At 37.5% G+C, this 15,237-nt stretch overlaps 1 protein-coding gene across 1 annotated transcript in view; it reads right to left on the bottom strand.

Annotated features, from left to right (window-relative positions):
• The window catches only part of ADAM10 (ADAM metallopeptidase domain 10), a 118,461-nt gene continuing 104,066 nt past the window's right edge, over positions 843 to 15,237 (bottom strand). The window contains 3 exon segments of the mRNA NM_001130531.1: positions 843 to 937; positions 3,305 to 3,431; positions 14,725 to 14,945. Of these exon segments, the coding sequence (NP_001124003.1) occupies positions 843 to 937; positions 3,305 to 3,431; positions 14,725 to 14,945 (443 nt within the window).

Below are 15,237 nucleotides of genomic sequence, written 5' to 3'. Positions count from 1 at the left end.
AAGCAGAAATCAGACATTTACATAAAGAACTAAATCTGAAGTAGTAGTATGCTGCATATGTCCAGTTTGCACAAAACACTTAACCAAGTTCTTCAGCGGAGTCACTCCTGTGCTCTTAGCAGCCATTTGATAAAACAAAATGAATATCAGAACCAACTCCATCATAAGGAAAAGGTAAACTGATTCTTGCTTCAAAACTGCCTGGGTAAAGCATTACAGAATCCTGGACCACTGAATACCACCATTCTCTGTTATCCTGAGTATGTCAATTAAACAGTAATTTTTCATTAAGAGCGGAAAATTTTTATAATACAAAGAAACATCCATATTGCAATTTGTTTACAATTGCACACAGAAGTACAGTGTACGTAAGAAATACAGGTCTGCATATAACAAGGTATGTACATTGGCAAGTGATGTCTCCAATGTTGAGGTGGTCGAGCCTCCTAGCCTTGATTGGCAGTTGAAAAAAATATATATATTTTTCAATTTGTGATAAAAGTTTATCGAGAGCCAAGTTTGCCTGCAAGTGAAGAAAATGCAGCAACGAAGAACAGGGAACACGGGGCACATAATAATATTCTAAGACTTTGTGCCATTAGGTTAAAAATATCCGTCAGTAAGAAAATTGGGTTCTTTTTTCACATCCCACCCCCAAATTGGAATTTTCAGGCTTTAAAATTTAAGTAATTCCACCTGATCTGAGGACATGATCTCTTGCCATTTGTTTCTTCAACTGTTGTTTGTGAGGGTTTAGTTTGGGGATGATGATTTAATAGGTTTCTCTTTGGAGTGAAGTTTTCCCATTGTAGGCACTAGGAAGAACCAAGGCAAAAGCTGAGTTAACGTCTCATGTGTCCCATTTGATAACTTTCCCGGGGCCTCTGGCGCTGGGGTGGCTGAATGGTCTGGGGGGGTCTCCTCCTCTTTAAAGTGCCTATGAATCACAAAAAAAACAAAGGAGGTTTACCACAAGCTTTTTCATTTTTTTTAAGTTTTTTTTTTTTATTATAGTTGATTTACAATGTTCTGTTGAGCTTTTTCATCTTTAAAAACAAAGCTGCCATTTCGATTTTAAAAAAGGTTCTAGATCACCATTGTTAAAAACAATGAGTAAATTTATTTTCTATTATCTGGAAGCCCTAATGACAAAAGTAAAAAAGAGATAAAACATTTTTTTTTTTTTTTTTTTTTTTGTCTTTTTGCCATTTCTAGGGCCGCTCCCACGGCATATGGAGGTTCCCAGGCTAGGGGTCTAATCGGAGCTGCAGCCACCGGCCTACGCCAGAGCCACAGCAACTCGGGATCCGAGCCACGTCTGCAACCTACACCACAGCTCATCGCAACGCCTGGTGGTTAACCCACTGAGCAAGGGCAGGGATCGAACCCGCAACCTCATGGTTCCTAGTCGGATTCCTTAACCACTGAGCCACGACGGGAACTCCAGGTAAAATAATTTTAATATTTTATTTCATTAAACCCAATATCGCCAAAACATTATCATTTTAAGATATAATTAATATAAAGGCTTATTAATGAAATATTTCATTTTTTAATACTAAGTCTTTAATACTAAGTCTTCAGAGTCTATTATATTTACAACACACCTCAATTGAGATTAGCCACATCTGAAGTGCTTAACAGCTACAACTATTAGATTAATATGGATTCTGAGGACAGAATCCATGAGGAAGAAATTGCTGGGTATCTTTGAGCAAATGACTTAACCTCTCTGAAACTCAGAAGACTAGTCTATAAAACAGGGCTAATAACTAACTCATATAGTCTGTTGTGAGGATTATATGATAATTCATATAAAAGGGTTAAACACTATTTGTGAGGGTTCAATAAACAACAGTTAAGAACTTCTTGATATTTAAAGGTAGAATATGTTTAAAATGAAATTAAGTGAAAGTACTGTTTCATTGAATGAGACTATAACTGGTAATGTATCTAAAAAGTATCACATTGCCCTTGGAAATCCCTAAGAAACTGACAGAAGTTCCAGAGTGCTAATAAGGTAAATTTACAAAAAGCAATGACATCAAAATCAAACTTTCATTGATTCTCATCAAGATACTGTCCCAGCATGATTACTGGGCTCTCTTGTCTCAAGATAAGTAAATGCAGGGGAACAACTGAGGAAAAATAGAGAAAATTAAAAGAAATCCCTAGTTTTAAACAACTTCGTATAGGGCACTGGTTTGGGTCTGAGGCAAGCGGCTTCAGTGTGAGCTATGTGGGGGGCAAGAGAGGGAACTACCGCCATACAGCATGGTTCTCCCAAGCCAGGGCCTTGGGACAGTGCCTGCCCCCTACATGCAATGAACAGAGTGCTGGTGTCCTGAGGGCAGCAACACATACCTTGGAGAGGGAGGGAGAAATAAGTGGGGCCTAAATATCTGGAGCAGTCTTTTCTTTCCCTTCTCCAAATCCCTGGGGCTCATCTAAAGACAGTCTCCTCCCAGCCCTGTCTCTCTGAGAGGTAAGGGTGGAGACCAAACCTTAGGAGTATTTTTCAGAGACGGAGAATAACTATGGGTATTTGGTGACTGATGCCTCTAACTTAAGACTCCCCCACAGACTGGGGTCTCTATTTCTCAGTAAGTATCATCCCAAGGAAAAATGAACTTATGTTCCAGACAGAATTTCAAGAGCATGAATTTTAAAAACAATAACTAAAGTATAGTTATTAGAATACAAACCCAATCATTTAAAAGTAGCTTATCATCATAAAGACAAAAAGGGAAGATTCTTGAGGTTTTTTTGTTTGTTTGTTTGTTTGTTTTTTAAGGAGGGAATAGCATTAAATTGGCAGCCATTAGCTAGATTGGGTTGATTAAAAAAATCCACACTTAAAAGTCAACTATATAGGAGTTCCCGTCGTGGCGCAGTGGTTAATGAATCCAATAGGAACCATGAGGTTGCAGGTTCAGTCCCTGCCCTTGCTCAGTGGGTTAACGATCCAGTGTTGCCGTGAGCTGTGGTGTAGGTTGCAGACGTGGCTCGGATCCTGCGTTGCTGTGGCTCTGGCGTAGGCTGGTGGCTACAGCTCCAATTCGACCCCTAGCCTGGGAACCTCCATATGCCGCGGGAGCAGCCCCAAAGAAGTAGTAAAAAGACCAAAAAAAAAAAAAAAAAAGTCAACTAAATAATTCATCCAGTAAACCTATTCTCAAGGAGAAAGTACTATAAATTAGTTATTAAAGAAGGTATTATAAATTAGTTACTAAATAAATAATTCAGTTCTACTTGCTGAATGGTATGAGTTATGAAAATACATACCTTGCTTCAATTGTCTTACCTGGAAGAGGTTTGGGAGGAGGCAACTTTGGATTACTACTTGGAGTGTGAACACTGCATATCTTGATAAAACCAGCCATTAACATGATCAGGGCAATTCCCATAAGTAATACTGCCCACCAATAAGCCTAAAAATAAACAAATTTTTTTCAGTGAAAAAAACTATAGACTATTTTAGAATGTTCTACATTACATAAAATATATAACAGATTATATATATTATATTTTATTTTATTTTATTTTGCTTTTTAGGGCTGCACTCAAGGCATAGCATACCCCCCAGGCTAGGGGTCTAATTGGAACTACAGCTGCCAGCCTACACCACAACCACAGCAACACCAGATACAAGACAAGTCTGTGACCTATGCCGCAGTTTATGGCAATGCCAGATCCTTAAACCCACTGAGCGAGGCCAGGGATCGAACCCTCAACGCAATGATTCCTAGTCGGATTCACTTCCACTGTGCCACGATGGGAACTCCTCCATTTTAATTTTAAAGAACATTTATTTTTTATTGGTTGGGAATTGTATAGATATCATACAAAAGCACATATATATACACTAATTTCTTTAAATATAAAAAAGTACAAAGGAGAAAACAAAAATCACCCATGATTTCACCTCCTAGAAGAACGCACTCAATCTTATTTCCATTATTCTCTACATAACTATGTCCTTCATATACACAAAAACACACAGGCAAAAGTGGGGTTATCCTGCATATAATTTACATTGCATTTTCCCATGTTATTAAATATCTTCTGATTTAAATACTTCCTTCTTTTCCCTGTTACTCTTATAGACTTTGTTTGCTTTTTATATTCTCTGGTGATTTAGACGGTATATAACTTGCTTTAAATTCTAGTACTAGAGTTTCAAAATAAACCTATATTTTTTTTCTAATTATCAAAGTTAAGACTGAAAGCCTATATTTTTTGAGGTCCATCTTCCCTATTTCTCTCTCCTTTTCATAAGTTGAGACCCAGGCTAGTGTTATTTATTTTTGTACAGTATATCTTAGTTTTCATTATATATATACACACACACACAAAATATCTATTATATATTCATTTATTTAAAGGTTAACTGTCTTCTTTAACATGAAAAGAAGAATAAACAAACACATTCCAGAAGCAAGCAAGTTTACCTAAGAAGTACTAAAAATTTTACTTCCAACTTAAATCATATTGAACAAATCAGCCAAACAAAAAATTTCAAAAATTATTGGCATAACCTTATTTATAGAAAAAATACTATTGCAATTCTTAATAAATTATAAGTCTATTTTGCAACTCAAAATATTCAAATTTTGAGAGCATTTCCAAGTAACCATTCTACAAAATAGTAACAACTAGAAAACTCCAAACCTTCATATTGGCTTACACAGATTGTTATAATATAGTTATATTACATATATACATAAATGTGTGTGTATAGATATATGTATATAGTTACATATGTAACATATGTATATGTATATTGCTAATTATTGCCAGTAAAATTCCTATTTAAGAGTTTCTCTGACCTGGGGCCTTAAAAAAACAGGCTACTACTTTTACACTATTTTCTTTATCTAGTAGTGACAACATAATGAAAGAAACAAGCTAAAATAAAAATAAATTTTGTGGCAAAATAGCACAAGTCACTTTTTCCATGTGTGCATAAAGCCTCTCAACATGCACATACATGAAAATTTGTTTAATTTTAAAGAATTCCAAACTTACAGAAAAAGTGCAAATATAGTTAAGTACAAAGAAGTTGTTAAAATCTGTAGCCATCTGAAAGTGAGTTCTTACTATGATGTCCTGTGACACTTGAACATTTCAGAAAATAGTTTCTACAACTTAAGGGTGTTTTCCTAGATAATCACAACACAATCATCAAAATCAGAAAGTTGGCGTCTATATATTTAATCCTCAGACCTCCTCATTCAAGTTTTGCCATTTGTTCCAATATCATCGAATTCAGAAATCTGTGTTGCATTTAGCAGCTGTGTGTTTCTTTAGTCTCCTGCAATCTGGAAAAGTTCCATAGTCTTTCCTTAGCTTATATAACCTTGACACTTTCAAAGATTACAGGTCAGTTATTTTGCACTGGAATGTCCCTTAATTTGGGTTTCTCAGATGTTCCTTTATTACTAAAGTCCTACATCTTTGGTAAGAATTATCTCAGAAGTGATGTTCCCACCAGGTAACACATGATTTTGAGCTCATTACTGAGAATGTTAGCTTGACCACCTGATCAAGGTTTATCTGCTAAACTTAACCAAAAAGATACTCCTCTTTTTTTGTAGTTAATGATTATTTTGTAGGGACATAATTTAGAACAATGTAAATATCCTATTCTTTGTCAAATTTTCAATTCTCTCATTTATTCCCTCATGGTTTCCTATTCTCCACAATGAGCTATAATCCATTACTATCATTACTGTGTCTCTTGGGCACGTCCCCACCATTCTTTGAGCAATTAGCTGACATAAGGAGTTACAGATTCACCTTGTTCTTTCCCTGCCCCAGCCATTCCTCCAAGGAGCCATGGTTCCTTTTAGAACTGTCCCTCTTAGGCAGACATCCTCCTTACCATACTCATACTCTGACATCCCAAGCCAGTCACCCCACCGCAGGGTACACAGGCACCTGCCCCGTGCCAGGATGGCTCCCCTTACCAGGCACAGAAGCCTTGCCTTGCTTGGCCTCACCTAACAGCTTTAGGAGCGAAACGCTAATGGAGAGAGGTTAAGGGGTAATGCAACTTAGCCCTACTACTGAAAAATTAGCTTCTACTTTTCAGAAGGCACTTCCTGTATCCTACTAAGATTACCAGATAGTTTTCTAAAATTTTCTTGTTTCCACAGAAAATAATCTTCAGAGCACTGCTGCTCCCTGTGAGTCTTCAGGATGCTACTTCCTTTCCCTTGTTATATAAATTTTCCATAGGCTCCTGTTGTTTTTTTCTGTTCTATTCACCCTCAAATAATGGAACTACCATTTTTCAAAAGGCAGGGTATAAGTCCTGCCCTCAGTCTGTCAATTCAAGAGCTATCTGACTGCTCTTTTCATTTCTGCCTACTGTCACATGCAGAACTAGATGCACAGCTTTTGTCCTGTTGCAAGCATCCAGAACCTTTTAAATATCACATTTAATAAAATAAGGCCTTCTTCTACCTTTCTTGTCTGGATCTCTGACACTCTGATCTTGTAAAAGACATTAAGAACCAAAATCACCAGCTTGTACGGCTATAAGTACTCTTCCTGCTCCATATCAGTGACTCTCAACCTTGTCTACACATTAGCACCACCTAGAAACCTTTCAAACCCAGACACCCAGATTAAATCCCAGACTCCAATAGCATGGGGGTAGTAGGGTCCTGACATCAGCAATTTTGTTAAAGCTGCCTACACGATTCCACTATGCAGCTGAGAGTGACAACTGCTGGTCTCTACTGATAGTCAGCAAATCTTTTCGTTTTTGCTTTTTAGGGCCACACTTGTGGCATATGGAGGTTCCCAGGCTAGGGGTCCAATCAGAGCTATAGCTGCCAGCCCACACCACAGCTACAGCAATATCAGATCCAAGCCACATCTGCAACCTACACCACAGTTCATGGCAATGCCAGATCCTTAACCCACTGAGTGAGCCCAGGGATCAGACCTTCACCTTATGGCTCCTAGTCAGATTTGTTTCCGCTAAGCCAGGACGGAACTCCAGCAAATCTTTTCTATAAAGGGCCAAATAATAAATATTTTAGCCTTTGTGGGCCGTATGTTCCCAACCAAAACTATTAATTCCCATCACTGTAGTACAAAAGCAGCCATAGATAAAACACAAACAGGTGAGCGTTCCAGTAACACATTATTTACAAAAACAGGGAGCAGAAGGGATCTGACACATGGGCCACACACAGTATGTCAACCCCTATTTTATACTCACACATAACACATGTATGGGAGACTATACCCAAAGAGACACTAGCTCTTCAGTTCTTTGTCCTCCCCCTGCCGAAGAGCCTGGGGGTGGGATGGGGAGCATTAACATCTGGTTGCAGAAAGAGAGAGTCCTACGACTGGAAGAGCTGCTCAAATGATCAACACTTACATGGTGAAGGAATTATCCCATCTCTGAGTACATTTGAGAATTATCTAGTATGCTTATTAAACACAGATGGTCAGGCCAAACCCTAGAAATGACAACTCAGTGTTTTGGTGGAGGGCACAGGCTTGTGCATTTTAAACTAGCATGCCCACGACAGGATACAGATGAATGCTTCTTACTCAGGGGAGACATGCTGGCACTGCGGTACAGGACCATTCCGAGCAATGCAGGAAGCTTAGCACACATGGCCCTCATACCTCAAATTCCAAGAGGCCCCCTCGGTTATTCTGACAATACTGTATATTTCCAAATACCCTCTGGAAAGGCAGTATCACCTCTAATGTGATCCAGTCCATAAGAATAAAAGGTCAAGGGTCTTCCTATTACCTTCAGGCTGATGGCTAGTTTTGTTACAGGAGACACACCTCTTCCTGGTGCTCCCTATATTCTCTAACACATTCAATTCCTTCCAGTCTTCTCTACTGAAAACTGTCTTCCACATGGTCATCAGTATTACAGCTAATTAAAATACGGAACATCACCCCTCTATGTAAAACCCTTCTTCAAACACTTCCCACCAAAGATCTCCAAGATAAATCATTAAGTGGGAGAGGAAAAAAAAAAAATTGAGCACACAACAAATTGCAGCATAGTATAAATATGATTCCACTTGTTTTTGAAAAGTTTTTCTTGTGAAAATATAGACAGTTTCTGAAGAACATCTAAGAAACTCATCCTGAGAAGATTGGGCTCTAGGGTAAAAAGAAGGCTCACTTTTCCATGTATTATTTTGTCAATTAAAAAAAAAAGGATACTAATACTTTTCAAAAGGAAAAAAGTGGAAAAACATTTTATTTAAAATAATTCACCATTCTGAGACTTTTTCAGGTGCTGCCGCTTCATAAAACATCCATCTGTACCCTCTATTTCTACTAGTCCTTAAGAACTTTACTTTGGCATCACCTCTTTAAAGATGTCTTCCCCAAATGGGTTCTCCTATTTCCTGTGCAAACACCATGCAGAACTAAAAATATGTTTCTTTGTTTTTGCTTTCTCTATCCCAAACTGGACAGTGAGGTTTTTTAATTTATATGCTGCAAACAGAGTACCGAACCTACAAAAAGCACCTACAGGACTAGTTATTACATGAATCATTACTCCAAATACTGATCTTTCAGAACACTTCTATCAGCTCATTTAATATGCCTAGATTCCCCCCGGGTACAAATAATGAAAAAGGCTCATAAGACAGAGGACATAAAAAAAATCATGGTTTTGATATCTCTTCTAATACCAGTTTTCAGCACCTACATAGTCTTCAATAGAGATATAAATAGGATGGCTATACGAGAAGCCAACTCAAGAGAGGAAGCCTGGATTTAACGGTAGTTCTAACTTTATAGAAAACAAAGATTCACTTGAGATCAAGAGACATTAATGAAAATTATAGGAATTCCCGTTGTGGCTCAGTGGTTAACGAATCTGACTAGGAACCATGAGGTTGCGGGTTCGATCCCTGGCCTTGCTCAGTGGGTTAAGGATCCGGTGTTGCTGTGAGCTGTGGTGTAGGTTGCAGAGGTGGCTCGGATCCCACATTGCTGTGGCATACAGCTCTGATTCGACCCCTAGCCTGGGAACCTCCATATGCCAAGGGAGTGGTCCAAGAAATGGCAAAAAAAAAAAGAGAGAGAGAAAGAGGTATTAATGAAAATTATAAATGCTTGAGAATTTCCAGTCTCATTTAGCAGTGATTGGTCCTCCTCCAAAATCTTCCAGTAACTATATGCCTCAAAAGCCCAAAGTTTGAGATGTTTTAGTGACAATGGGAATAGTGTTTCAAGAGTTTTGTGTCTGGGAAAGCAGAGTATCACAGAGGATAGAAGACAGCAAGAGAAAACTAAATAAAACAATAGCGCATTTGAGAGTATTACTAAATACAGCCACCTCTGGAAGAGAGAATTTTTTAAATTCTCTCTTAAAAAGAGAATTATCAGAGTGTTAGGTGCTAAAATCAAACATTCTTTTCTTTATAGGTACTATAAAGTCTGGGAAAGAACACCAACCATGCTACAAGCAAAATATATGTTTCAACTCAAAAAAGAGATCACAATTTGTCCACTTGTTAGAGTCTGAAATAGACTCTCAACAAACATTTAATGAGTGTATATTATGAGCCAAGCTCTTGTCTTTCAGATTCAAGGATGTTAAGTGAAATTTGAGACAAAAAAAAAAAAGACATTCAAAAGTTTGAATAACAGCTTAGAAATTAACAAGTTCTAAAACAAATCTGAGAAAATAATTCTACATGAAAAACAGATGATGTTCATTCAATACATCCACTTATATGGCCAAAAGAACAAAAAGTAGAAAAAAAATGAATAAACAAAATTAAAGGTCAAAATTTACCACTGTAATTTATTATGTTCTAATGATAATATTTTTTTATTTAAAAATCTAAATAAACGGAAGTTCCTACTGTGGCTCAGTGGGTTATGAACCAGACTAGCATCCATGAGGATACAGGTCTGATTCCTGGCCTCACTCAGTGGGTTAAGGATCCGGCACTACCGTGAGTGTGGTATAGGTCGCAGACTCAGCTTGGATCCGGTGTTGCTGTGGCTATGGTGTAGACCAGCAGCTGCAGCTCCAATTTGACCCCTAGCCTGGGAACCTACATATGCCACAGGTGTGGCCCTTAAAAAAAAAAACAACTAAATAAACAAAAAGGACCTATAAGATAACAAGGTGATTAAACAGGTTTCATCCAAAACTGTGAGGTGAAAGGGGCACTCAAGCCTCTTCAGAACTAAGATAACCTTTATTGATTTTAAAGATCTCCAGAAAAAGTCAATTCTTTCAGCAAATGTTCCAGTGTTCACAACTCTCACTCTCAGCAAATGTACTCTAAACTTCCTGTGGGTCTCACGACCATGTGGGCCCACCGTTCCTTGCATTATACTGCAAGGGCAGAAAGCTTCCCTCCTCTCCATCAGAAGACACCACTCTCGGGACTTTGACTGAATGTTCTTCTATCCTTCAACACTCCATGTTCCAGCCCTCACACCAATCTGCCGAACACAAAGCAATCTTGCTACTTTAAACTCAGCCTGGGCAAGCAGGATGAAATACCACTGAGAGATATCTGAAAACATTATCACTTCAAAGTTAGGATAATATCTGTTTTTTTTTTCTTTTCCATATAAATTATGATGTTTAAGAAATCTGCTTCACTCATCTGGCAAAGGCATACTGACTCCTTACCATATGCTAAGCCCTGTGACAATACTATACCTTTGTTGTTAAGGTTTTGTCAGTGACATCTATGTCACCTATTCTACTAGGCAACAAGGGACTCTAGAGTTCCACAACCACCTTCCGTTTTCAAGACAGCAGGATGACAAAGTGGAATATTTCTGTTAACAAGTCTTAAAAAAGTCATTACATTGCAGAGAGTGTAAAAATGGTTCCTAAACTTTAGCATGCACCGTCACCTACTGACCGGGTGGGTCCTGGTGGAACCTGATCATCTGCATTTTTATCAAGTGCCCAGGTGATGCTGATGCTGCTGGTCAGGGGATTACACTTTGAGATTCACTGCTCTAGAAGAGGAGTTGGCAAACATTTCCTACAAAAAGCCAGATAAATGTTTTAGGCTTTGTGGGCAACTACATACAGTCTCTGCTGCAACTACTCAAAGTGCAAAAGCAGCCACAGACAATATGAAACTGAACAGGTGTGGCCATGTTGCGATAAATCATTATTTACTATGGGCAATGAAATCTGAATTTCATATAACTTTCAAAAAATATTATTTCTTATAACGACTTAGAAATATGAAATCATTCTTAGCTTGTGAACCATACAAAAATAGGCAGTGGGCTGGATTTGGCTTGTGGGCCATAGTTTGCCAATCCCTGTTCTACAAGAATGGTTGGTTCTCAATCCCAGCTGCTCATTAGGATTGAGAGTTGGGAGCTCTGAAATGACCCAAACACTTATATCTCATCTCAAGAGATTCTGATTTAATTGGCCTAAGCCTTTAGGTGATTCTCATATACAACATGACTAGGTTAAGGTTGGAAAACAAAGTTTAAAAGATTTTTTTTTATCACAGGACTTCTCACAATATTATCACAAATCTCCAAGAGGGGACTATAGTATACAACATTTTCCAGATTCATCTGACCAACAAACCCATGGATCCAGGGTTCTGTGAAACACTTAGAAAACACTGCTCTAAATCTTTTATAAAGGAAAGTATTTATGAAAAGATTAATACTTAATAGTTAAGTATTAATAGTCAATTAATTGTTGATATGTAATCAATTCTTAATTAAATACCAGATACTTAATACTTTGGCTCATAAAATTACACCAAAAGAGAGAATAAATTAATTCAAAAATGAGAAACACAGTTGATTCCTTTCAAAATAATAACAAAAAGACAAACTCCTAAAAGATCTGAACAAATTGAAAAGAAAAAGCCAAAAACTAATGGGCAATTATTTTAAAGTATGGGAAGAATACAAATTTGAAAAAAAATCACAGCCAAAGACGGTTTTCTAGGAGTTCTCATCATGGCACAATGGAAACAAATCTGATTAGTATCCATAAGGATGCAGTCTGATCCCAGGCCTCGCTCAGTGTGGGGGGAATCTGGCATTGCCATGAGCTGTGGTGTAGGTAGCAGATGAGGCTACTGGAGCAAACTAATAAGCTACATTACTAACTAGAAGGACATTTTCCTTATACATGATGAAAGACCAAAGCACAGTTATTAATGCAACAAACTTAACTTTGCTAGGCAAGTGAACTCTGCAAGTAACACAAATGAGACAAATAACTTATAAGGAAGTGATTGTTGATTATCTTAACCGTTTGACCTGATTAATGCCCACAAGTGCAGCAAGAGCCTAGTGGTACTTTTCAGGCAGTATAGACCATGCTATTCGAAAGGGTGGCCTGTGAATGCCCACAGTGACATAAAATAACAACATTCTACAACTACTTAAAGCAAACCTGCATAAACGTAAAAGTGCCCGATTAATCAGTTCCAGAGCACAAGAAAAGACCTCACATTCCTAAATACATTGTAAGAAGCATTTCACAAAATACCAAAATCTAAAATATGAACAAAAGGTTTTAAAAATACTTTAACTAAAAACATCCTTTTGATTAATTTTTTATAAAAGAGGAATATTAGGTAAAAGAGAAGAAAAAAATTAAAAAAATAAAAAGAGGAATAAATAAGGTTTTGAAATTCTAAATAAAATGAGTTTTAGACAATGACTTATCGTCTAAAAACCCTAAGTATCTGGCAACATAAACTCAGCAGAATATAACTCTGAGATTCTTATTATCAGATTTTTCCTTTGCACACATTGTCCTGTATAAGTAGACAAGTATACCAGATCTCAGCTTTTTCTTATTAGAGATAATCAGAAAAAAAGAAAAGGAGCGCTGGATCTGAGCTGAAAAAGGGGAAGTAAGGGGACCAAGAAATGTAAACTACTTGAAATCACAGAACTATCAAATGTCAGAAGGATGATCTGAATCCTTGTATAACTCTAAGCCTATATACTCTTTCCACTTTACCACAGTGCCAAAAGGCACCTTTAGCTTAACAGATATTTTCTGAATACATTAGATACCAGGCACAGGAGTATAAAAATTAGTAACACACCACATTTTAAGGAGATCTAATCAAGTGCCAAATAAATCGGTTTTAAAACCCAGGTCTCCTAAATCCAGCTTCAACAACCCTCCCACCACACAGTTATTACATATCTAAAAATCACATGTTCTAACATGCAAAGTATTAGTCTTCCTATGTATAATAAATGTCTTTTTTTTCCCCTCTGGCCACACCCGTGGCACGTAAAAGTTCCCAGATCAGGGATCAAACCTGTGCCACAGTTGCCACCTGTGACACAGCTGTGGCAATGCCAAGTTCTTAACCTGCTGCACCTCACAGGAACTTCTAAACAGCCTTTTTTTTTTTTTTTTTGGCCATGCCCACAACATGCGGAAGTTTCCCAGACAGGGATTAAACCCACACAAAAGTAGGGACCCAAGCTGTGCCACAAGAGAACTCCTAAACATCATTTTAATGCTAGAGATAATTCCAAAAGTTTTATTGTAAATTTTTACTACAATAGTACCAAAACAGGGCTGACAACCCAAACAGATGGCTACTTTTATGTGTGTTTTAAAGACGCCCTCAGTCCTGAACATACACCAAAAAAAGGAAAAAATAGTTTGGAAAGGGGGGAGGGGGAGGACCTGAATTCTAAGTCAATTTTCAAAGCAAACTCATTCAGTTCAGGCACAGTACATTCTCAAACACATCACTTGCCTGTTTACTACTGATATTTTAATGTAAACACTTAGAAACAAATATTCAAGCGACTTAAGATGGTCATTCTCAGCAATCTTATTTAAAAAATTTCAGGTAATTCAATATTTGTACAACTAAGAAAAATGTGGGCTTTCAAATAATATAGTTCATTTGATTTATGTGGAATGGTTTATGTGGAATATCATTAATAAATCTGTCTAAAGGTTCTGTATCTGACCCTACTCTGTTCAATATTTTCTATCACAGACAAGACAAAAATCCAGAAATTACATCGAAACATCAAAAAAAACTTTAAAAAATCACCAATTCCCCTTTCATTTTTCCTATTCAGCAAGGTAGAATCCACAGCTGGCTATCTGTCAAATTGAGACAAGGGAGAAGTATGAAAAGCAAGCAGGGCTTTCCAAAAGAACTTCAAGAAACAGTTCTATGACAATGCTCTAATCACAAGAACCAAAGGAGGAAGTAACCAATTCAGACATGAACCAGGGAGCAAAGAAAAGAAGGAATGACTCCCATCATTTACCAACCAAAAATACACATGTGGAGATTCTTATCACTTTAGAAGAAAATATTACCCAGGGACATTTGAACTTTAAAAGTTACTCTTCAGATGAAGTACAGTTGACTCTTGAACAATGTAGAGAGCTTATCCGCATATACCTCACAGTTGGCCCACCATAACCATAGTTGCCTATGTCCACAGCTCTCTCTGCATCTGCAGAGTCAACCAACTACAGACTGGGTACTACTGAAGTGTGTACTATTCAAAAGTATATGCTCATAAGTATATAAGCATACATATACTGACCCATGTAGTTCAAACTCATGTTGTTCAAGGGTCAATTATAATTCCAGCATAAACAGGAAAGAAGTGATTATCTCATAACATTGTGACCTATGACCAAGTAAAATTACGATAAAATCATTTTAAGATAAGGTTTCTTTATAAATAAAGACTATTACTTACCACGATCCATTCAGCTATGTTTTCATAGAGCTCTGGACTGAAAATTGCTTTTTTAAGCCTAGCTAGAGGACCGTCAGCATCTACTAATCTGCACCGCATGAAAACATCACAGTAGCCTCTGAAATCATTGCATGGGGATCCAGGTTGCAGGGTGATGGTTCGACCAAGGAAGTGCTTCTTCCACTTCTCAGACCCTGTACTGGCACAAGTTAATGGCTCCACTGGAAAAGAAATGCCACAGAGAAGATATGATCATTTTGAAGATCAGATTTCTATCAAGCTAGTTGGGGAGAGAGGGACGAAAAGAAAAAACTGCCTAAAATCATCACCATGACATATTACACAGACTTTTATTAGTTAGGCTGGATAACACCACTGGTAATTCACCTTAAATATTATAATATAAACAAATAACCAGCAACTCTCAACTCAGTCCCTACAGTGGCTTTAAAACCTTCTAACAGTTTTTATAGTAATTACTGCCATGATGCAGGCAGGTTTTGTCTAGTTTAT

Source organism: Sus scrofa, chromosome 1 (genome assembly GCF_000003025.6).
Source record: "Sus scrofa isolate TJ Tabasco breed Duroc chromosome 1, Sscrofa11.1, whole genome shotgun sequence".
Lineage (NCBI taxonomy): Eukaryota > Metazoa > Chordata > Mammalia > Artiodactyla > Suidae > Sus > Sus scrofa.
Note: the sequence above shows the minus strand (reverse complement) of the source record. Positions and strands in the feature narration are given on the sequence as shown.